The sequence below is a fragment of the Nothobranchius furzeri genome, chromosome 7 (genome assembly GCF_043380555.1).
Source record: "Nothobranchius furzeri strain GRZ-AD chromosome 7, NfurGRZ-RIMD1, whole genome shotgun sequence".
In the NCBI taxonomy this organism is placed as follows: Eukaryota; Metazoa; Chordata; class Actinopteri; order Cyprinodontiformes; family Nothobranchiidae; genus Nothobranchius; species Nothobranchius furzeri.
In genome coordinates, this window is record NC_091747.1 from 77,146,248 (window position 1) to 77,170,757 (window position 24,510).

The 24,510-nt window shown below is 41.3% G+C and overlaps 1 protein-coding gene across 9 annotated transcripts in view; it reads left to right on the forward strand.

Moving 5' to 3' along the window:
* The window catches only part of adgrl3.1 (adhesion G protein-coupled receptor L3.1), a 253,089-nt gene that overhangs the window by 224,266 nt on the left and 4,313 nt on the right, over nucleotides 1-24,510 (forward strand). For 2 of the 9 annotated variants that reach the window (XM_015954195.3, XM_015954193.3), the window contains 6 exons: nucleotides 6,362-6,530; nucleotides 10,049-10,228; nucleotides 10,672-10,765; nucleotides 19,822-19,950; nucleotides 21,210-21,227; nucleotides 22,583-22,888. In XM_015954195.3, coding sequence (XP_015809681.1) covers nucleotides 6,362-6,530; nucleotides 10,049-10,228; nucleotides 10,672-10,765; nucleotides 19,822-19,950; nucleotides 21,210-21,227; nucleotides 22,583-22,888 — 896 coding nt within the window. The remainder of the gene's footprint in view (nucleotides 1-6,361; nucleotides 6,531-10,048; nucleotides 10,229-10,671; nucleotides 10,766-19,821; nucleotides 19,951-21,209; nucleotides 21,228-22,582; nucleotides 22,889-24,510) is intronic. The other 7 variants (XM_015954197.3, XM_015954196.3, XM_015954199.3 and 4 more) reach the window with 7 other exon arrangements.

A 24,510-nucleotide genomic window follows, 5' to 3' on the forward strand; every position in this document is an offset into this window, starting at 1 on the left:
CGCGAATCGGTGAAAAATACCGCAAATTGACGAATTTCCCTTGAATAAAGCTCCAAAGAAAAAATCCACGAAGTTGTGAATCCGCGATAAACGAACCGCGAAGTAGCAAGGGATCACTGTATGTGCTGCTTGTTCTGTTGCGCTAATAGTTTAATCAGTGTCACTAAAGAGTTTTATAGCAACATATAACATATGTCACGCCCTCCTGCTTGTTTTATCTTCTGTATAACTGCAGGTTTTAATCATCTGGAATTTTTTATTTTGAATCGGAGCAGGAACATGTTTTAAGTCTAATATGTTTCACCAGTTATTTTAATCCGACTTTTTTCACCGTCTGTTAAAAGAACATTTCTTTTGACTGGATGAAGACCAGAAACCAAGCTAAAGGCAGCCGTGTGCTGCAAATATTCTGCAGTCGGAGTGTGATGCTGTGTGTGTGACAGCCCACCTGTCTGAAGTGAAGAACAGCACAGAGTCATTTAGCCTCAGGTCCTCCTCCATGTTGTCTTCATCGCTTAGGTGAGAACTAATTAATGAACTTCTGTAACCTACGTAAATGCACAGCACACTCTTCAGCTGTCAGTAACCGTAGAAAACTGCAGATATTTATTAAAGTTAGAGGACGAACCGCTCATACTGATGGACAGAGCATGGTGAGCCAGTTAGCATCAAAGTAGAGAGTGTGTTCAGTTTAGTTAGCTTAGCACGAAGACTGGTGTCAGCCTTTTTCTGTTGGGTGGGAATGAAATAACCCTTTTAAAAAGTTTTAAAATGTTACGTCAGTCCCTCTACCAACAGGAGAATATTGCAGAGGATTCTGGGATATTTTAGAGCATCACCCAAACTTTAGTGTTGCTTATTCCACGGAAACACAAACTCGTTGTGATGGAGACTAATCAGGCTTTTCAACGATTCAAAACAAAATACTCGTTGGTACTAACATAGGAAACTTTTCAACTTGTTTAAAAAGTTAAAGATCGAATTTTGGACAATTTAATAAAAACCTCTATTTTCATTTATAGCAACTGCAAATTAATTTTGACCACAGTGTTTCCCCTAGGAATTTTTCCAGCTGTGGTGGAGGTGGTGTTGGCGGGGGGGGTGTTGAATTATGACACGCCTCACCTTTATGTTAATATTGTTTTATTTGATGCACTCCACTTTGAACTGCACCAGTCCAGCGACTGCTGCAGTGTAATAACTAGTATTAAAGGTGAGTACACCAATATTTGCACAATAATCATTTCTGTTTTAAACTCTCAGTGACACATTTTGCAGGGTGGATTTGGCATTTAATTTTTCTTGGCGTCTGGAAAAACATCTTCTTTTGCCCCCTTTACTTTGGTCCAAGATCATTCCTGGGCTGGCCCTCTTAAACACGTTCTACACCCCTGCTTAGTAGACTTAATGAAGTATTTTTAAGCCAGTATAAAAATGACTGAAACACAAATTTACATATTTGGCATTATTGACGAATATTTTTGATTTAATTTATTTGTTAAGAACATCAAGATGCATTACAGTGAACATTATAATAAGCTGGGCGGACACTGTGCGACTTTTTCACTCGTAACACAGCTTCAGCTCAAACTGTACGACTTCAGCGCAGGGTAGATCTCACGAGCCATGTGCTCACTGTACGTCTGGTAGCAACACGTCGAACCTAAAATATGCTAAAAATAGCAGTTTTTACACAACATGTCAGACTTTTTTGTCTTGTTTTGCCTGTTGTCCTTCGGGAGTGCTGCAGGAGGACACACAGGGATTTATGGGGGTTGGATGAGGAAAACGAAATAAAGTAAATCTGTGTTTTGCGATCAGTTTAATTTGACATGAACACGACAAACACGCTTTCTTGACAATCATTGTGAGTAAAAAAACGTGTAGAAATAAAAACGAACGTGTGTTATTGGGGAAATAGCGGGTGAGCGGAGTTGATGCAGGATTGCGAATGCACCGTGAGCGGTTCTGATACTTTTTGGGTCGCAGCTGCTTGCTGCGCCGCTTCAACCCTCATGAGGAACGAGATAAATATTAAACACTCCAGAAGTCCGTGCGAGCTCACGATTGCTGATCGGTAGCTGGTCACGTGGTGTTAATCGCCTCTCGTAACCCCCTGTACACTACACGACGCTCAGCGCAAAACTCGCCCCGATCTTGTGGATTCTCGCACGAGTGGAAAATCTGCTCAAAAAAGTGAAAAAGTCGCACAGTGTCCGCCCGGCTTACTGTCTGTGTGTGTGCGTTGATGCCTGGGCCGAGCTGACTGAGCTCCCGGCTGCAGTTTTGTGTGTAGGGAGGGGCGGGCGCTCTATCTGACTGGCCAATCACAGAGCGTGAAGACAGTCAGTTACCCAATGAGGATTTCATTCAGCTCGATTACAGATATTTTCGAGTTTTACTCTCGTTTCATGCTCGTATTCGTCAAAAATGCTTTATCCGTACGCTCATAGCTGTAACCACCCTGCCCTGCCTCCTCCTCCTTGCTACCTGCCGGCTGTGATCACAAGCAACAACACAGTCGTTCCCGCTGCTTCTTCGGGAAACGGCACAAAAAAAAAAAACATCACTTGGGATGTTGTAGGCGTGGCGGTGGGATTTCAGCCGTGGCGGCCCGCCACGGCTACGCCTATGTAAGGGAAACCCTGGACCAATAAGATGTGATGATTTCATATAAATATGAAATATCAGCCTGATTGATCGTTGAATGTTTAATCAGAAGATTATAGTTACTTTTACTTGTTCCGGGACCATAAACACACTTCGTATTAATTCAGACAGAGTCAGGTATGTAGTTAAAAGGAATTTTATTCTTTTCTAAACTAATGATTTATACATGACAAGATATGAATAATGAGTGCGTTTACATGCAGCCAGTAACCCTTTTAAAACCTGAATATTCACAATAACCCAGTTCCGCAGGTCCTTGTAAACACCGCCAAAAACCCGGATATGCTCATAACCGGGTTTTTAAAAACCCGGTTACTACACCTGGGGTAACCCTTTTCTAACCCGAATGTTTGGTCGTGTAAACACATATCAGGATATCCCCATCAAAGCGTGTGTTCTGCGCATGCTCTGTTCGCAAGGAATCTTGGTATTTTGAGTAGCGAGACGTCTTGTATGCGCCAGAACACCGGAAGTAAACAACAAGTTGGGAGCAACATGGCGAGTTGCAGCACAGCACCACACTTTTGGAGTCACGAGGAAACTAAAGCACAAACGCGGTCGCTATCTCTTCCGAACTGGGAAACATGTTGTTGTTTTCACGGATACCGGAACAAGAAGAACCGGAAATGACGCATATTGCGTCTGGACGTAGTCCATACGTCCTGACGCTATCCCAGCGTCCGCATTTAAATTGGGTTATGCAAGTTAGGGGTAACTCTTTCTATTTATGCTTGTAAACGGGTTATTCTGATCAACTCAGAAACCCGAATACCGACCTTAACCCGATCATAACCCGGATATTGGCTGCATGTAAACGTAGTCAATGAGATGTGTGTAGTGAATATGCGGGGATGGAGTGTGATGTGTGAGGTGGTGTGATGTAATCTAGATGTTCATCAGAACATGGCATTTCTGAAAGAAATTGTGAAATTGTGAAATCTGGGTGTAAGATAATTAGTTGTCTGCTATAAACTAGAGAGTTGATTATTCATAAAACAGCATCAGACACAATCTGTTGTCTCTACAAACCCTGGCGGAGACCCCCAGCAGATCCGGACTGTCAGAAGTCAGGTGGACCTCACGGCACCGGGAGCCAGTAGATTAACTACGATACGACCTGTCCAGTCTTGAGATGTCTCCAGGTCACAGCAGTAGCTGGAACGCTTGTTTGCGTCCAAAGTGGACGTGACTCTTAGGGAGCCGTCTGGCTGTGTCAGCTTGCAGCGTGCAGGTTTTTGACTGTATGTCAAAAGAGAGAAGTCTCAAGGATGCTTGTTTCGAATTGGCTGGTTCGGAACTCCGCTAGAAACTAAATTACTCTGGAAGTAATTCTTGCTTTATCAGACTACTTTGTTGTGATTTCTGGCGTATTCCGGCAAATCAGAATGTGCCATGTCTGGAAGGCTTTACCAAAACATTCCTCAGAAAGCCACGCCTTCCTTCAGACACAAGATTCTTAACACTGTGAATTAGAGTCTTTAAACTTTATGTGAGGTGAACCATAACCTTCATTTGTATCTTATGAAGATGTGTATGAGTGTAGATAGTGATCAACTTGTTAAATCAAACACATACTGATCATAAGATCTGCAATGGATCATTGTAAGAGCAACATTCATTTCAACTTCATTTATTTAAGCACAGATTATTCAAAAATTTCATTTAAACATCTTGTTGTTTTACGCAGAGAGATAGGGCTTTTGCGGGAGACCTTGGCAGTTTATTTGTGTCTGCGTTGAAGAACAATAAGTGAGCAAAAGGTTGATTTGTGCGTCTGGATCCTCCAGCTGGTGTAACCTTGACTTTGCAGCTCTGGTGTGTATGATGTTCATTACATCATAGAATTCAAAACACAACTTTATCAAGACAAAATAACTGCCTGGCCATTTAATTGTGAGTTTGTTATTTCTTGCTCCAGTCCAACTCTACATAAAAAGCCCCAATGTAATTTAGCCGGCGTGTCTGGAAGCCACACGGCCTGCTGAGCTGGGAGTTAATAACGTAAATCACAAAGTGGCCCGTTCGTTTCTCCAGCTATCATTTGATTATTATTGTTAATGTATCTTTCATGGCAGCTGTTTTAAGTAGAAAATCAAGTGTTTCAAGAAATAAAGACAAACTAGCTGATTGTTACTTTTTGGTGCCGTTCAGGGGGATGTCATAAAAAAGCAAAGCAAAGGAATAAAAAGAAAAGAAAAATGAATAATCCAACGCTTTAGATCCTTGGAAATTATTTTTTCACTTTGTTGGTGATGTTTTATTATATATTTTACTCATTATCAGCACCATTCTCCTTTTTTGTTCTTATTGTTTGTGTCTAAGTTTATTTTTTCATCTCTTTGTTTTCTTTGTCTCTTTAATCCCAAGCCATCATAAGTTGTCTTTGTTGTGGATTGGCTCCGGTAAGCCATTCTCTAATCAGCTGTCATCATCCTACAGACATTCCTTTAGTTTGCCCTTTGTCATATTTGTGTTTACACTAATTTGTAAGCATATGGCTGAATGAAACACTATGAGACAGATCTCTGTGTGTCTGTGAGGTCCTAAGATGCTAACATCTAGTCTGATATAGAAATAGTCCAATGGATGGAAAGTATGGGAGAGAGAGAGAGATAAAACCTGTGATCTGAGAGAACTTTGGAGGAAGAGGTGACACGGTGGGATGAAAAAGAGAGAGATGAGAGTACCCGTTATTGAAGAGGGTCATCAGGCGAGCTTTATTGGAGGTTCTGTCTCGCCTGAATGGTGCCACCGAGGGCAACATCGAATCAATCATCTCAGTCTCACTCACTTACTCTCCTCCTCTGTCTCTCTTCTTCCTCATGACTTTTCTAATATCTTCCCCAACGTGTTGTTCTCCCTCCACCCCCACCATCTCCTCTTTTTCCCTCCTTTCCCACATCCTTTGTTTCTATCCGCCGCATTAGAGGTGATCACTGTCCAGCCACCCAATCAAATTAGCAGTCATCTCTGGACTGTGGCAGACCCAAAAGTTTGACCTTTTGAGAGAAATGTCATTTGTAATGGCTGTAATGTCCCTCTACTTACTGCCCCGTGAAGCCGTTCCCACACACACACACACACACACACACACACACACACACACACACACACAGACACGCTCAGGGGGGCAGATAAAGGAGAGTACAATTGCAAATACATCCACGTGTTTCAACATGATCACATTTTCTGGCATTTGACCTGTAACTCATTCCTTTGCCTTTATTCGAAGTGAGGGTTCACAGCTTTGAACACGTTTATTTTTCAAATGAATTTATACCAAACTGTTAACAGCTGAAATTGCTTAACAGTTTTCTGGACTCCATTCAGTGTTTTCCAGCTTCCTGCTTGACCGAGTTTAGCTGCAACTTGCAAAGCGTATACAAGTGAAATAGTGCTTTGGCAGCAGTGGCTGACGTCAGCTGTCATTTTAACCTCGCTCCACTCTCCTGAGATGATATCTAAATGAAGAAATCCTCTCTGACTTGCAAGGGTATCATTCTTTTTAGAAAACTCCCACTGTTCCTCCATCGCTCTCCCACAGTGTCAGGGCTAATGACCCCTTTGACCCCTTGTCTCCTGGTCCCACATGCATCAGCTCTGGCTCATAGAGGAAAGACAAACTGAATCTCAATTTTAAAGCCCGCATGTAACTGACAGGGCATTTCTTCATTTCTGTCCCTCCTTAAAGGTCTTGGGTGATCGGTGCCATTGCGTTGCTGTGTCTGCTGGGCCTGACCTGGGCTTTTGGCCTGATGTACATCAACGAGAGCACCGTGATCATGGCCTACCTTTTTACTGTCTTCAACTCTCTGCAGGGCATGTTCATCTTCATCTTCCACTGCATCCTTCAGAAAAAGGTGAGTGGGAAGCAGTGTGCAGACAGGGGACTGGGCAGATAAATACAAACAAGAGCGTGTTGCGTCTGAGGTTGGGAAATATGGCCTAAATTAGGTATGGGTACCTTTGACATTTGAATCGATCCGGTACTAATTCTCGGTACCTACGAATCTATACCGGTACTTAACGGTACCAATTTTCGATACTTTTGAGTGTTTATTATTTTAATTCTCTTTTATAATTAAATATATATTTTTCTCAATATATAACAATATTTGATAAATATCACGATAAATAACATTCAACTGTTTGTATTTTAACATCGTCCTTGTAGTTTTATAAGCTGATAATTAAACTGAAGCAAACATCTTTACTGTGAACTAAATTTACTGCGTATCTTCATTCCTTTTGCCGTCCTTTATCATTAGATTTTTCATACTGGGAAGTTAGAATTTCCAAGGAGAAAGCGAACGCACCATTAGCTGATAACATTGGTGGCAATGGAAGCTAACATATCAAGCTAACTTTATCTTAAACAGTTTATTTTATTGCTGGAGCAGATTAAAACGATGATGCCTCACACTTAGATCGTTGTCACTGGTTTCATCTTCACCCAATCACACGTCGCATTTAGTAAAGTGAAGCCAAACTTTAGAGCGCATTCTTCTAGTTGGGAATTCGGAGTTCCGAGGAGAAAGCAAACGCACCATTAGTGAAACGGAAGCTAACATATCAAGGTAATTATATTTACCTACCGGAGCAGATTAAGATGACGATGTCTCACTTAGATCGTTGTCGCTGGTTTCATCATCACCCAGTTACCCATCACATTTAGTGAAGTGGACCCAAGCTTTAGCGTGCATTCTTTCTACCACGCTGCTCTGTTTACAACTCGCTCGCAGCGACCGATGACATAACGCACTTGCGCATGCGCAGCTGTCTTGGCAAGTTCTCGTTATGAACAACGGGTCACCGAAATGAGGCACCGTTTGAAATGACGTGAATCGGTGCTCGGTCGGTACTATGGAATTCGGTCGGTACCTTAAAAAGTACCGAATTCGGTACCCATCGCTAGTCTAAATTAATATTTCTATATCTAGAAGATTTTATGATGACATATTATGCACTCACTACATTACCAAATGTTCAGAGAAATTTGCTTTTGGAATCACATGAACTTTAACTACGTCTTGTTCTTAATACGAAATGGTCCACCCTTTGCAGCAATAAAAACTTCAGCTTTTCTAGGAAATCTTTCACCGAGGGTTGGGAGATGTTTTGGGGGGATTTGTTATCACCCTTCCAGAAGCACGGCCTTTGCTATAAGTCATCCCAAAGCTGTTGGGCTGGGTTGAGGTCAGGACACTATGGAAGCCCGTCAAGTTCCTCCACACCAAACTCACTCATCCATTTTTTTAAATTAGAACTGAAACTCTAAGTAATTAGAAGTTGACAGCTGAAAGCTTGATGCTATAAGGTTTACTCTCGGAGTTGCAATATAGTCATTAAACACCATGCTCAAAGAACAACACTCCAGATATTTAACATATTTGACATACTGGCCCAGTTGTAGCTAAAACATTCACCTATAGTTTGAAATTTGGATCAAGATCCTGCCTATAATCATGTGGAAGAGCTTCTTCTGTTGGGTGGCCATGATCAACCAAGATGAGGAAGGGGACCTCCCTCCGAGAACAGCCGCTGCTCCTCCGTAACGAGAGCAGTCAGATGAGGTGTTTCTGACATGTGGTAAGATTTTATCCCGGTTTCTTTTCCACAGAGGTTTCAAGACTTTCCTTAAAGATGAGACCCAGCTCTCATTAGAGGGATTAAATATTCTCCCTGGCCTTGGAATAAATCCCCTAAAATGAGCTGCGGAAGCACTAGTAGGAAGGATGTCTGGGGTCCCCAAGTAAAAATGTTACTTCTGCATCCTGAACTCGGATGAGTGCCGCAGGTGTTACAGGTGCAATCAGCTGATCAGTGGCCTCACTGGCATTTATTTCTCGCATCAATATGAAAACCAGTAACAGCAGGCCTTTGTGTTTCCTGCGGAAGAGAAGGATTCCCATCATCTGGATCATTAGGATGTGCTACTGCTAGTTTATCTGTTTAATTATAGATCCACTAGGATAAATACAGTAAAGTTTATCTCTCACCAAATAGAATATTTACTAAGACATCACAATATGACTATAGACACATCACTTTGTGTGTGTGTGTGTGTGTGTGTGTGTGCGTGTGCGTGTGCGTGTGCGTGTGTGTGTGTGTGTGTGTGTGTGTGCTCTGACTTCTCGATCCCCAGTGAGTCGTGGAGGATGGCTGTTTATACTGAGCCAGGATCCTCTGGAGGTTTCTTCCTGTTAAAAGGGAGTTTTCCTCTCCACTGTCGCCGCATGCTTGCTTAGTATGAGGATTGCTGTATAGTCACTGACACTAGTCAGTGACTTGATGCAATTTGCTGGGTTCCTTATATAGGAAACATTATTTCTGATTGGCTTAATGAACTGACCCGAATTGGAATGTTTATTATGTGAAGTGCCTTGAGACGACTCTTGTCGTGATTTGGCGCTATATAAATAAACTTGAATTGAATTGAATCAGTCATAACCTCTAAACAAGGTTTTGCTGTCGGGCACAAAAACGTCAACTTTAATTCTGATTATTATTATTATTTCTATGATTTAGCAGACACGCATCTGTCCCGTTAGCAGAAGTCTCCTCTTATATTTTAAAACAAACTTTTTCTATGTTTGGGTGTAATTGACCAAAAAGAAATTGCTGGAAATTGTGAGCACACATTGGATTTTATTTTTTTATATCTAAGCTATATTTGACTGGGAGGAAGTGCCAGCGCATCCTGGCAGATTTTTACATGGTCTCCCACCCACTCCCAGTCAGCGCCTGGGAGAAATGAAGAGGAGCAGGATATGGAACGGAAACGTATCACATGCTTAATATTCTCATCTGGCTGCAGCCCTGCAGAGAGTTTTAAGTGCACAACTAGCAGCCATGTGTGCACTCGGTATGTTTCAGGCTCTGGTTTCAGCCATCCAGAGTGATGCCCTCAAAAACAGTGCAGAGGTTTTCTTTGGCCTCGGCCCAACACGGTTTTCCCCAAGACGCATGGAGCAACTCGGCACGCAGCTGTTCAAACAGAGCATGTGGCGAGACACGCCTGCCAGTCCAACAAGCTTGTTAAAAATCAATTACGTTCTTATTTGTTCTAACTTGATTGAGATCTAAGTGCAGATGCTCCGAGTGTGCAAATGCATCAAATGTCTCTCAGAGGGAACGTGTCAATTTCAGGCAAATATGTGGCTTTTGAGGTGAATGTTGATGAAAGGAAGTTTACAGAGTTAATCTTTTAATGCCTACCTTTTATGACTTTAGTGTTTACTCTGGGAATTTGGGAAAAAAAAATGTTTGTTTGATCCTGCTTTGACTTTAAAAAATGCCCTTCAGCAGATATATAGAATGTTAGAGGCAGACATGTTCTCATCTGTGTTCTTCCACCTGTCCCCTTCCTCCTATCAAGGTGCGCAAAGAGTACGGCAAGTGCCTGCGCACTCACTGCTGCAGCGGCAAGAGCGTGGAGACCTCCATCTCCTCCTCCAGCAAGACCACCACCTCTCGGACCCCGGGCCGCTACTCCACAGGCTCACAGGTGAGCTTACCTGCCTGCACCCCCGGACGCTACAGCACAGCAGACTCTCAGGTGAGGCCAGAGCACGCCATGAGCGGTTTGGGATCCTAGCTCTTCACTTTCAAATTGTCTGTTGATCCAACGCATCTGGATTAGACATCCGAATGTGTTCAGATGTTGAAAGTGAGACATCCCAAACCCAGACAGATTTTGTCGCTGAACATTTAGGTATTCAGAGTGAAGATGACACTGAGAAATAAACATTTCTCCTTACCTTTTCCTTCCATGTTGGACATTTGCTTTTGTTTTCCTGTACCGCCTCTCCTGCGCTAATTTGCCTTTATTTTGCACTTCATATTCCCTGTTTTCTCACCTTATATCTTCCCCTTCTGTTGTCTTGTCTTTTCTCGTTCCTATTCCTTCTCTTTCACGCCCTTTGCCAATGTGGCTTCCACTTTTTGTCTTTTCCTGCACCTTTTTCTTCTTCTCTCTCTCTCTTCCTCTGTTCTGTACAGAGTCGAATCAGACGGATGTGGAACGACACTGTGAGGAAACAGGAGTCCTCCTTCATCACTGGAGACATCAACAGCTCTGCCACACTCAACAGAGGTAACCATGGGATACCTACCATTTGCATCCACATCACTGTCACCGTATCTACTTTATTAATAGCCAAAGAGGTGCAAGCAGCATACGCTGTCATTTAGCAAAGTGGTAGGAGTCCAAACCTCTGATTATTGCATTGTGTGTTTGAAGAGAGGAAGATGAAGAGAATAGGGTTTAAAATTCACTTCCTGCTTTTAATTCTGCTTCAAAAGGTGACTTTACAGAAGGGAGAGATGGGGGCAGACTCTTGTCAAATATAAAACGTGCGCCACTTTAGAAGACTACAGGGAGACTAGCAAGCTGCAGAAAGTTGTTGTCTTTTTCCAGGCGTTAGACGTGTTTTAAAGGAAAATAATTAGAATGTTTGAGTTTGCATGTTTTTAAAAAGCTGACCTGAACACTGTGAGTGTTGATGTTAAAGGCGTATTTTAGCCATTATAAAGTGTGTCTCTGTTTAAAAGTTAAGAGGACCCCTCCTGCAGTAGCTTCCCGAACAGCCTCTATGTGGATAAATGGAGTTTGTGTCCAACATGATTGATGTGCTAAAGGCTAGGCCAAGACAAGCTAAAACCAAATTGTATTTCTACAATCTTAAAATAATTCGAACCCCCAAATGTAAAGCAGTTTGTGCAAATATGAGTTTATAACCGAGTCTAACAGTTTTAACCCCATGACCACCACATCTATTCCATTGCCGTGGCCTTTCTGCGTGGAGTTGCGTGTTCTCCCCATGCATGCGTGGCTTTTCTCCGGGTACTCCGGTTCCCCCCAATGTTCACAACATGCCCCACAAGATCGAAATTGTAAGTCGCTTTGGATAAAAGCGTCTAAGCGAATAAACATAAAACAAGAACATCTACATTAACTTCATCAGGAAGTTTCTTATTCCCTCATTTTACTTCTTACCTAAAACTATCAGTAATTTGTATGATTTTGCAGATATTCTGAACCAAGTAGGCTTTCCCAGTTTCACTGTAAACCAGCTTTTATAATCTCAAACATGTTTAATACTGCTGTTAGTAAAGAAAGTATTAGTAGAAAGTATAAAAGCAACAGCAACTGGTCTGGTGCATTCAGGTGCCAGGTGTGCCAGAAATGTCCTCATATTATTACTGAAATTGCTCTGTAATACAAACCTGGCAGCAGTGTAACACTTTCTAAAAGAACGTTGACATGAATCGCTGTAAAGTCGAGAGTATGTCTGCAGTCCGCTTTGATCAGATTGTTCTGGCGAGTTCAAACGGCATGGTTCAAATAAAACCGTCTCCAAAGCTCATTACTTTTATTGCAAAGGCTGCGTCGTATTAGAAAGACATTTGATGGTCACTGAATGTTGCAGTAATTTAAATTACAATAAATGCACATTCTTCCATGGTCGTTATGCTTAGAGGACACTCAGCATGGTTCATCATCTCTACCACTATCATTCTACCTGGGTGTGGGCGTCTAGCTAGCTAGAGTTATCAGATTGGTTTAGACTTGTACCGGGATGCTGAACCGAAATGGAAATACAAAAACAGGAACTATAATATCCTGAGTTACGACTTATCAAGTGGTATTGTGCACCAATACTGCACACCCTGTTGTTGCTATGGCAGTGAATTTCGGACATGTTTTGCAGCCCTAATTGCTGCCATTGTAACACAGCTTTAATCTCTTAAATTTCACAATTATGCATGCTAATCTTAACTATCGCCCTAACCCTCCCCACTTCACACTGGAAGCATCAGCAGCATGGAACAGCAGCGGAACATCACTGTTTCTAATCAAATCCATTAGAGTCTATGACTACGTTTACATGCAGCCAATATCCGGGTTATGATCGGGTTAAGGTCGGTATTCGGGTTTCTGAGTCGATCAGAATAACCCGTTTACAAACATAAATAGAAAGAGTTACCCCTAACTTGCGTAACCCAATTTAAATGCGGACGTTGGGGTAGCGTCAGGACGTATGGACTACGTCCAGACGCAATATGCCTCATTTCCGGTTCTTCTTGTTCCGGTATCCGTGAAAACAACAACATGTTTCCCAGTTCGGAAGAGATAGCGACCGTGTTTGTTTGTGCTTTGGTTTCTTCGTCACTCCAAAAGTGTGGTGTTGTGCCGCGACTCGCCATTTTGCTCCCAACTTGTTTACTTCCGGTGTTCTGGCGCATACAAGACGTCTCGCTACTCAAAAGACCAAGATTCCTTGCGAACAGAGCATGTGCAGAACACACGCTTTGATGGGGATATCCTGATATGCGTTTACACGACCAAACATCCGGGTTAGAAAAGGGTTACCCCAGGTGTAGTAAACCCGGTTATGAGCATATCCAGGTTTTTGGCGGTGTTTACATGGACCTGCGGAACCGGGTTATTGTGAATATTCAGGTTTTAAAAGGGTTACTGGCTGCATGTAAACGCACTGTATGGGGGTGATTCAAACCAGCCGCCATGCAGCAGGCGTGTTCCAGTAATAATAATAATAATAATACATTTTATTTCAACAGCGCCTTTCTGAACACTCAAGGACACTTTACAGAGATAAAATACACAACAATAAAAGATAAAACAGCATTAAACAAACAGACAGATTGGAGCAAAGAGAGTAACTATTGGAATGCTAGACTGAACAGGTGGGTTTTGAGTCTGGTTTTAAAAAGAGTGAGGGAATCAATGTTACGGAGGTCAGGAGGGAGTGAGTTCCAGAGCTGGGGAGCAGAGCGACTGAAGGCCCTGCTCCCCATAGTGACCAGACGGAAAGGTGGGACAGAGAGGTGGATGGAGGAGGAGGACCTGAGGGAACGGGTGGAGGTTGAGGGATGAAGGAGGTCTGAGAGGTACGGTGGAGCTAGGTTATGGATGGCTTTGAATGTATATAGCAGAATTTTGAATTGGATTCTGGAAGTGATTGGGAGCCAGCGGAGCTGCTGAAGAACAGGGGTGATGTGGTGGAAGGAGGGAGTTCTGGAAATGATGAGGGCTGCCGAGTTCTGGAGAAGTTGGAGTTTATGGAGGGATTTGTGAGGAAGACCGAAGAGAAGAGCGTTGCAGTAGTCAACACGGGAAGTGATGAGGCTGTGGACAAGGATGGTGACTGAGTGAGTAGTGAGGGAGGGGCATAGGTGGTTAAGGTTACGTAGATGGAAGTATGCAGACCGGGTAATATTGTTTATGTGGGACTGGAAGGATAGTGAGGAGTAGCAGTAGCAGCTCGCAACGCCACGCTGTGGATCGGGTTCTAATTTTACCGCAAGCCGCTTCTGGGACACGTCAGTTTTTGCAGTTATCATGGGCTAGACAGGAAATCACATACGATTTCAGTGTAATTTTATTTTTAGTCATTATGAACATATTTTTTATCTTTTTATATTTTAAATGTTTTGCTTTTGTGAAGCACCTCGTGATTTTTATCTTCAGAGATGCTATGTATAAAAGATTATTTTCCTTCTTTTAAAATCCCTGGTAATTTTCAAACTAAAAGACTATTTCAGCAATGCAATTTCACATCTATGTAGATTACGTCTATACATGTTACGTGACGGCTTATTTACTCCCAGCATTGTACGAGAAGTGCAACAGTGTGCTTGCATGGCTTTAATCCAGGCAGTGGAGAGGAACAACATCATATATGACATCGAACAGCGGCGTCAGGTTGCCTTCTTTTTTGGTTTAATGGTGGATGACATAAACAAACCATGACCTTTGAAGTCTCGAGGGATTTTTTTGATCTTGCAAGTCCAACAAAGAGCGCGGCCGCGACTCTCCCGGTGTATACTGGCCACAGTGAACAGGGGCGGTTCTAGACCAAATTTTCCAGGGGGGCCACAGTGAGTGAAGCTCACGAGTAAACCGTTCTGCTGCCGCTCCGTGCCACCAATGCCTCCGGTGTGAAGCAGGGGTCAGACTTGACCCCGGGATGCAGCTGAAGTGCTTCTGTTTCCTGCTAATGGTGTAAACCACAGTTATAAATAACAATAGAATTCCACGTAACTATTTGCATAATTCTAAAACTTCTTTTGCATTAACTTCTATGAAGCATTCGATCTTGGAGCTGTTTTAAGCAATCTGTTTGTTGCCATACCTACGCTCAGAGCAGCTATTAGTTCATCAGTCCTTGTTAGACACAATCTCTATTTCTCCACGCTAAAACCATTCAGGAATCTACCTGCAACAGGTAAAGTAAAGGTGCAGTAACGTTTTAAACCTGGTCCGTGATGAGTAACTTTTTTAACGAGCTTAATGTTATCGGAGCTGTCCGTTTTCTTTGTGTCAGAGTACGACGCTGTAATGGACTCCAGGAAAAGAATCCATACGTTTTTGCTGTCTAAAGGCCAGTGTAATGAGGGCGTAGACACCCGAACAGCCAGACAGCTTCACACACACACACACACACACACACACACACACACACACACACACACACACACACACACACACACACACACAATCTCACTGGAAGGCACGCTGCCATTTGTTAAGTCTCCAAGTTGAGGGGTGGCCCTCGCTTTCTTCAGGCCACTAATAAGCTGTTAGCATGACAGATGGATACTAAAGCAGGCGCGGGTGCGTGTCAGCGCTTGAATTATCACGCACTTAGTGAGGCAGGGCTTCGGAAACCCACACCTCCTTTTGCCCTCGTGCTTTCAAAGTGTTGTGCACTGAGCTGCTTGTGCCAGTAGATTTTCAAACAACTGAACAGAGTGACATAATGAGTAAGGGGGGGAGCAAATTACACTGAGTTATGTCAGGTAATTGAAATTTGTTATTGCGTGGTGTGAAAAACTCCTCTAATATCGATCAGACGACGCCAGCTGTGAGGGAAAAGTGCTCTAGTGTCACAACAGTGACAGTAACAAAAGTTGACAATGTTTTCTTGGAAATGTTGGAATTTTGCAAGTCCGACACCCCTGAGTAATGGCTGCAGCTGCTGACAATGGCAGAATAACACAATAGAAAGGCAATCATATTACTTAGGTGATATGGAAATGGGCTGATGCCAAACATACATTAGGAAGCTGCATGCTGTATTGATTATTTCGTAGGAAGAGACATAGCACAGCAAAAACTGACACTCTGCATGCAGCAAAGCCATTTGTTTATCTTGTATCCGTGTTGTTTAAGTCACAGACTCAAACTGTCTACTGTCAGCCTCTTCAAGCAGCCAAATCGTGTCTTCCCTTTTTTTAATTTTATTTTTTCCAGACAGTGATCGTTTTTTTTTTTAGAGTGGTTTGAAGCTGCATCTGTGACAGCTGTAGTTCTGGGTCGTGTGACAGATTTTTCTCCTTGGCTCATTTTTGCAGTAAAGACGTTAGAAGATGCTGTGAACTTGTTTGGGGGTGTCAGAAATGTCTTTGCTCAGTAGAAACTAAAATACCCAACAAACCTTCAGAAACGTTGTTATTTAGCTTAAAAAGCTCTAAATGGAATGAAAATCCTCATTAGCAAAGTAATCCAAATATATCAGTCCTATTGTGCCTTGTGCTGTTATTTACATTTTAATCTACTTTAAATAATAAACATAAATCTTATTTAAAATCTAAATTTTGTTGTTTCTAAAATTGTAAAGAATGAAGCCATTCTAGGTGTATTTTTCTCTATTGATTTCCATCTTTTTGAAAATAACCTGACCTGTTGTCAGGTTATTTTCATTATATTGTTCAACCCTCAAATTTTATTGAGTTGTGTTGAAAGTGTTTGTTTTTCTAACTTTTTATTTTTGTTGTTATTTGTTTTAATAGTTTTTTATTTACTTGATTCAATTCAAAAATACTTTATTAATCCCAGAGGGAAATTGATTGCTGTAGTAGCTCAGAATAATAATAATAATCAAGTAATCTAAGAGTTGTTGTATATTACAATGGCTGTTGGCAGGAAGGATCTCCAGTAGCGGTCAGTGTTGCAGCCAAACTGAAGAAGCCTCTGACTGAAGACACTCTTCCGTTGTCGGACAGTCTTGTGAAGAGAATGCTCAGGGTTGTCCATCATTTTCTTGATTCTCTGGAGAATCCTTCTTTGCATTATCTCCTCCAGCGGTTCCGAAACTGCCGAAACTCTGGCTGAGTCCTTGAAAGGGCTTGGAGTTCCTCCATCTTGTTGGCAAGTGATCTCACATTGCCCGTTATGATCGATGGAAGAGATGGTTTGAATTTCCTTTTTCTCTTTCTCCGTTTTGCTCCCGCTCTGCACCCACGCTTCTTGCGTTTTAGCTCATTTGGGATTTGTGTCTTCAGTTGAGGTATTATTTCAATGTTAATCAGCTGCTCCCGATTGTAAACCAGCTTGTTGCCATGGTTACGTATCATAACAAATGCTCAAAAAGTGACAAAAGCTTAAAAATAGCAGTAAAAATCCTCCAAGCTTCACAGCACCAGAAACAGAAAAGTAAAGTGTCCAAAAAAAATACAGTTTTTCTTGAGAAACTAGAAGAAAAAATGCCCAAGAAAAGGCAAAACTTACATATCATCAACAGAGCTACTCCAACATGCAGCCACCCAGAGCAGCGCAGTTCCGGAAAGAAGATGTATTTTTTTACTCTGGCTCTTTTCATCTTCCTATTTAAGTTTTCTACTTTCAGGCTGTGAATTGTTTAGAGCATGCACTCACTCGACACTATGATGGGCTAGTTGTTCTAAAACAAAGTTTTAAAACATTTCTAATCTTTAATATTTCATAACAGGCTATGTGAATGCTATATTATAACATTTACACGGCCATAAATTCCACATTTCATGGTGGTCGTGACAGATTTATTCTGCAATTAGCTATAGCAGAGTAACAGAGAGAATTATGGGATTGTGTTTTGAGCTATGGATGTAATATGTGATATGCTTTTGGATAAATAACTTATGATCCATGGAGAAGGGGTGGGAGGATATAAGCGTGCTTCCTCCTTCTCCTTTTGGAACATCGCTTAAAGCAGATTGGTACAGGGCGTATCTTAATTTAGTTTATTCTATTTAGTTTTGATTTGATACCTTTCCTTTATGTGTTCTCCTTTCATTTTCTTGCTGTTTGTCGTGTATAGTGCTGCACGTCTGAAAGGAAATTCTTCCACGCAGACATGGAGAAACTTTCTGTTATCACAGAACTGATAATGACGTAAAAGCTTTTAACGTCCTTAAAGAATGCTGTGCAATCTTTGAGACCCCTCAAACCATTAGCTCATCTAATCAAGGTCAGTTTCTACAGATTACGTAATAAATGTTCACAATGTTGCCATAGAACACTTCAAAGACGCAGAACTAGCATTAAGCTAGCCTGTCACTGTTACGTTCCTGTTGGCAAATAGTTGGAGACGTGTAAAATATGTTCGTTTGAACTTTGGAATATTCTCGAGACATCTCTGCTAATAAAAAAGTCTGTTTAGGATTAAGCTTAAAGTATTAAAATTATTATGTGCTTTTTTCTAAAGTTTTTATTTAAGTTTTGATTTTAAATGAACCAATAGCAGAATCTCAGTGTTAATAAAATAAAATCTCTTAAATATAATTGTTCTTTTGCACAACACGTTTACTGAATTCTAAAAACAAGTAATTGAAATCCACACCTTTTTTGCATAATTTATCTCTGTAGAGCAAGAGGGGGTGATTAAACAAGAAAGGCACATTTGCTCTTTAAACAGATGATCTTATATAATACAGTATAAACACCTCGATCCCCAGAAACAGAAACACACTTGTGATGGTCAGCAAAGTCAAGCCACATCAGCAGGAGAGCAGGAAAAGTATGTAGAGAGAAATCTGTCTGGTGTTAGCAGCAGCGGTCATTGTGATCCTAAACAGTCGTCAGCAATAACCGGAGAAGGCCTAAATATAGGTCACACATTTCCGTCTCATTTTTGAATGAAAATTAGTTTAATTCATATTTTAAGCCAATAGTGCCAAATGTTTTGTAGTGTGTTAGAGCTCTACCTCTTCAGCAGGATTAGTACAGACACAACCTGCAGTAACTTTTTGCATGCATTCTGCCCTCTGGTGGAAGATGGATGTGCTACATGTGCTAACATGAAAAATGCTAATCCCTGTGGTTGTCCTTTGTCTGTGGCCTACTGTTGTTGCATTGTTATATGATGACATACAAATGAATAGTAGGTTTTTAATTTAGCCGACAACAAGTTCAAATAGGTTTGTACGCCATCACTGCTCATGTGTTATGTTTTAAAGGGCTGATGGATGTTCAGGTGGCAGAAACCTAAAATGTTGAGTTATATTGAAGTTGTAGGAAACACACATGTGTGTGTGTCTGTGTGTGTGTGTGTGTGTGTGTGTGTGTGTGTGTGTGTGTGTGTGTGTGTGTGTGTGTGTGTGTGTGTGTGTGTGTGTGTGTGTGTGTGTGTGTGTGTGTGTGTGTGTACGTGCGTGAGTGAGTATGTGCCTGTGTGTGCGGGTGTGCGTGTGTGTGTGTGCGTGTGTGTGCGCGCGTGTGTGCGCGCGTATGTGTGTGTGTGTGCGTGTGTGTGTGCGTGAGTATGTGCCTGTGTGTGTGTGTGTGTGTGTGTGTGTGTGTGTGTGCCTGTGTGTGTGTGTGTGTGTGTGTGTGTGTGTGTGTGTGTGTGTGTGTGTGTGTGTGTGTGTGTGTGTGTGTGTGTGTGTGTGTGTGTGTGTGTGTGTGTGTGTGTGTGTGTGTGTGTGTGTGTTTACGGAGCTGTATTGGTGCCTCTCTGCTGAAGCGTGTTGAACTGCAGCACAGCCCGCTCTGAGCTCTGCCGTGCTCTCGTTGTCTCTCTCTCCGTTCCCCTCCCTCAGCCTGAACACAGTGGCTGCAAGAATGACTTGTCAAGCTTTTTCTCAGCTTTCTCCCTAAAACTGTTTGTTTGTTTGATTCACATGTCCTCTTCTCTCCCCTCTTTCTTCCACACACACTTACTCTCCATCTCACTCTTCCCTCTCCTTTTTTCCTTCCTCCTCCTCCTCTTCCTCCTTGCTTACTTCCACTCTGCAACGGCTACATGCTCTCTCCTTTAACCTCAATCTCCACTCTACCTCTTTTTTTTTACTTGAATGCTTCTCTCCCTTCCTCTCTTGCCTTGGCTGTTGCTCTCCTCTTTCTCTTTTTCTATCTGCCTGCACCAGGAGCCATGGCTAATCATCTTATAACTAATGCTCTCCTTCGTCCCCATGGTACTAACAATCCCTATAACACTCTCCTGGGGGACTCTGCAGTCTATAACAACCCAGCCGTGGGCATGTACAACACCCAAGGTGTGCCTAATGTTCCTTTTCTGAAGTTACCTTGGAGTTATGTCTTCCATTTATTTGCATGACCTTTTTTTATGAAAACGATGGTTCCCAGGTGAGGCAATGACTGCCACAGCAACATGCATGCATACAGAGTGAAGCTACTTGGGAACAATTAGAAAGGAGCTGTGAAAATATTTTGCCTCTTTCAGGTGTATTTGAATGTTTTAGATCAGTCAAATGATTTTCAGCTGACAACAGCAAACTGAGTAAATACTAAATGAAGTTTTCAAATGGTGATTTAAATTATTAAGGGAGAAAAATGATCCAAACCAACCTGGTGTTATGCAAAAATCAGTTTGATGCTTAAAAATAACCGGGGTTGACACTGGCTGCAGCAACTGCAATTGTTTGTGATAACCAGTGATGAGTCTCTCACACCAATGTGGAATTTGCCCATTCTTCTTATTGTAATTCAGCCACAGAGGATTTTCTAGCATGAACCGCCTGGTTGAGGTCAAAGGTCAGACATTCTCCTGCAGGATAGTCTGCCGAAGAGCAGAAATTGTGGTTCCATTTGTTAGAGCAAGTGGTCCAGGTTTTGAGGCTGCAGAGCAGCCCCAGACCATCACACTACCACCACCATATCTGGTAGGATTATTTTTTTCTTAAATATGCTGGTTCTACTGCAGATTACACTGAAAAGTCCACATTTCTCCTGCCAGTCCACAGATTGTTTACACTAAAAGCATTAATGTATTTATTGTAAGTGTGAAACAGGTTTTTGCCATGGGACTGGACTTGGCTGGTGGTAACCAGGTGTAGGCGTGGCTGGTGGAGCTAATTCATAATTTGGTCTCTCACAGTTAATTCATGATTAGACAAGGAGTCATTCTTCCTGATTCCCCAATCAACCAAAATGTCCTTTTCAAAACTGCATCTTGTATTTACTGAAATGTCTTTGCTGATCTGAAACATTTAAGTTTAACGAGACAAACCCAAAACAAAACCAAAGAAATCTGCACGATGCTCACAATGATTTATACGTTTTACGTTGTGTGAATTCCTTTATTGCATGTTTTTGTTTCATTTAGATTATTCTCCAGCATGCACTTTAGGTTCATGTTCAGTTTGTTATAAATCTGATTTGTGTCATGAGTTTTAATGGTTTTATCAGTTCTGCATAATGAATTACATAACTTATCTGATAAATCTGAAATTTGTTTCCTTCTTTGAAAAAATCTCACTCAATTTTTCTCTTTCTCCCGCATGCTGTCCATCAGCTCCCTACCGAGACACAAGTACGTACCGAGTGAATGTTCAGCTTCTTCATTAACTTCTTCTCTAGCTCCTGTAGCTGTGAGACTGAAGTATTTAATACAAGATGTGAAAAGTTTCTTTTCCTCCAGCTATAAGTCAGTGTGGTTTTATTATGCTTGACACCATTTTAGATTTTCTCCCAAGACATTTCTTTAAAAGTTTTAATAACTGGATATTTTAGTTAGAGATGATGTACCCCATGTCTAGATTTACACTTGGAATAAAGCTCAGTACATTTTAGTGACGTGTTTACTTAACGTGACGCTTGAAACCGGTTTTTGTGTAACAGTGAAGCTTGAGCCTCTGAAGTTGATAGGGATGGGTACCTTTGACATTTGAATCCATTCGGTACTATTTCCCGGTACCTAGGAATCGATACCGGTACTTAACGGTACCAATTTTCGATACTTTTGAGTGTTTATTATTTTAATTCTCTTTTATAATTAAATATATATTTTTCTCAATATATGACAATATTTGATAAATATCACGATAAATAACATTCAACTGTTTGTATTTTAACATCGTCCTTGTAGTTTCATAAACTGATAATTAAACTGAAGCAAACATCTTTACTGTGAACTAAATTTACTGTGTATCTTCATTCCTGTTGCCGTCCTTTTTCATTTGATTTTTCCTACTGGGAAGTTAGAATTTCCGAGGAGAAAGCGAACGCACCATTAGCTGATAACGGTGGCAATGGAAGCTAACATATCAAGCTAACGTTATCTTAAACAGTTTATTTAGCTGCTGGAGCAGATTAAAACGATGATGCCTCACACTTAGATCGTTGTCACTGGTTTCATCTTCACCCAATCACCCGTCACATTTAGTAAAGTGAAGCCAAACTTAAATGCGCGTTCATGTTCTTCTAGTCGGAAATTCGGAGTTCCGAGGAGAAAACGAACGCACCATTAACAAAACGGAAGCTAACATATCAAGCTAACGTTGTATTAAACATTTTATTTACCTACTGGAGCAGATTAAGATGAGGATGTCTCACTTAGATCGTTGTCGCTGGTTTCATCATCACCCAGTTACCCATCACATTTAGTGAAGTGGACCCAGGCTTTAGCGTGCGTTCTTTCTACCATGCTGCTCTGTTTACAACTGGCTCGCAGCGACTGACGACATAAGGCTCTTGCGCATGCACAGCTGTCTAAGCAAGTTCTCGTTATGAAGGACGGGTACTGAAACAAGGCACCGTTTGACTTCGGTCGGTGCCTTAAAAAGTACAGAATTCGGTACCCATCCCTAGCTTTACTCTGAGAAACACTCATGCTGTTTTAGTTAGGAGTCCTAATACATATTTTGTTTGGAATGACTCCTTTCACAGAGGGCATCCTGAACAACGCCAGAGACACGAGCGTTATGGACACGCTTCCTCTTAATGGCAATCATGCCAACAACTTCAGCATGGCCAGCAGCGAGTACTTGAGCGACTGCGTTCAGATACTGGATCGCAGCAGCGGTGGCTACGGCACCCACAGTAACCACAAGGAGACAACGCTGGAGAAGAAGATCCTCAAGGAGCTGACCTCCAACTACATCCCACCGTACCTCAATAACCATGAGCGAGCTACCGTGGAGCGCAGTCACAACCTGATGAACAAGCTGGTCAACAGCAGTATGGCCAATGGAGGTGACTCAGGTTTACTTTCACATCAGCTGTTGTGCGTTTAAGGCAATATTTCAACTAAATACACAACTTCAGAGGATCGATCAGATCTTTTTTATGGCTCAGTAAAAAGAAGCAATTACTATTTGCTGTTATATATAGCACTTTGTATGATTTCAGGAGCGAGAGAGCTTTTAAAGTTGAATTTTACAGCCTTAAAACAACTAAAATCACAAAATGTTTATGCACCTGGCATTTAAAGTGACAGTGTGTACTTCCCCTGGCGATAGGGGGCAGTACATACCTAAATCATTGCAAGCAAGCTGTATTTTTGTGTTTAAGTAAGACCTTACCAACGGATGGCCATTAGGGTCAAAAATCCCTGAGAACACAATTCTCAAACGTGTTCTTTGAGAGATGGTTCAACCTCCAGTGAAACGACACACATCAGACTCCCTTTAATCACAGGCAACAAGCGAAGTGGTAAAAGTGTACAACAACATTTCTGAATGGTGAAAGTTTTGTAACCATTTGTTACAAATCAGTAAATGCATTTTGTCCTAACGGGCTAGAAGGAAACATGGCGCCTAATATGGCATCACCCAAAGACTAGACCCACTCCCATGTGCAACTACCAAAAACCATAACATTTAAAACAAAACCTCTTATGCAAACTCTATTGGTGTGTAAATAATGAGGAGGTTTGTATTAACATACCAAAAATTCACTGTAGTCGCCTCAATCTTACCTAGCCATTAGCACGTCAATCATCTTGCAGTTCATCTTTTTCTCTAAACTAAGGTACTTCAGAAAGTTATACAACAGAAAAATTAATATTAGTTCACAACATTTCCACTTCAAATCACCTGATTAATCATAAACCCCAAAATATCATAAAGTTTCAACAACACTGGCCTTAGTCAGTCACTGTTGATGCTCACATGTACATTTTAGCCAAAGATTTTCATTCTGAGACAGCTAATGTGTATGTATATGACATGAACACGGTCCAAAAAGCTGTTTGGATCAAGGACCACATTTACACAAATAATCCAAATTAAATGCTAGTTGTATAATAGTCTTTATTTCCCTTACTCATATTTTGATTAAATCGTTGTGCACTTGTTACTGTATTATATACAACAGTAGATCTAATTATTTTATCCTAAAACATAGTGTGACTTGTTCTTAGTGGCAGGTAGAGTAGGGCTGTGGAAGGAGTTTGTTGTCAGTCTAGTTTATTTATCATACCAAATGTATTTATAAAGCACATTTATTTTTTCTCTTTGACCATGTTCATGTCATATACATACATACATACATACATACATACATACATACATACATACATACATACATACACACATACATACATACATACATACATACATACATACATACATACATACATTCATACAAACATACATACATACACACACATACATACACATACATACGTACACATACATACATGCATACATAAATACATACATACATACATGCATACATACATACATACATACATACATACATACATACATACATACATACATACATACATACATACATACATACATACATACATGCATACATACATACGTACATTAAATACATACATACATACGTACATTACACACATACATACA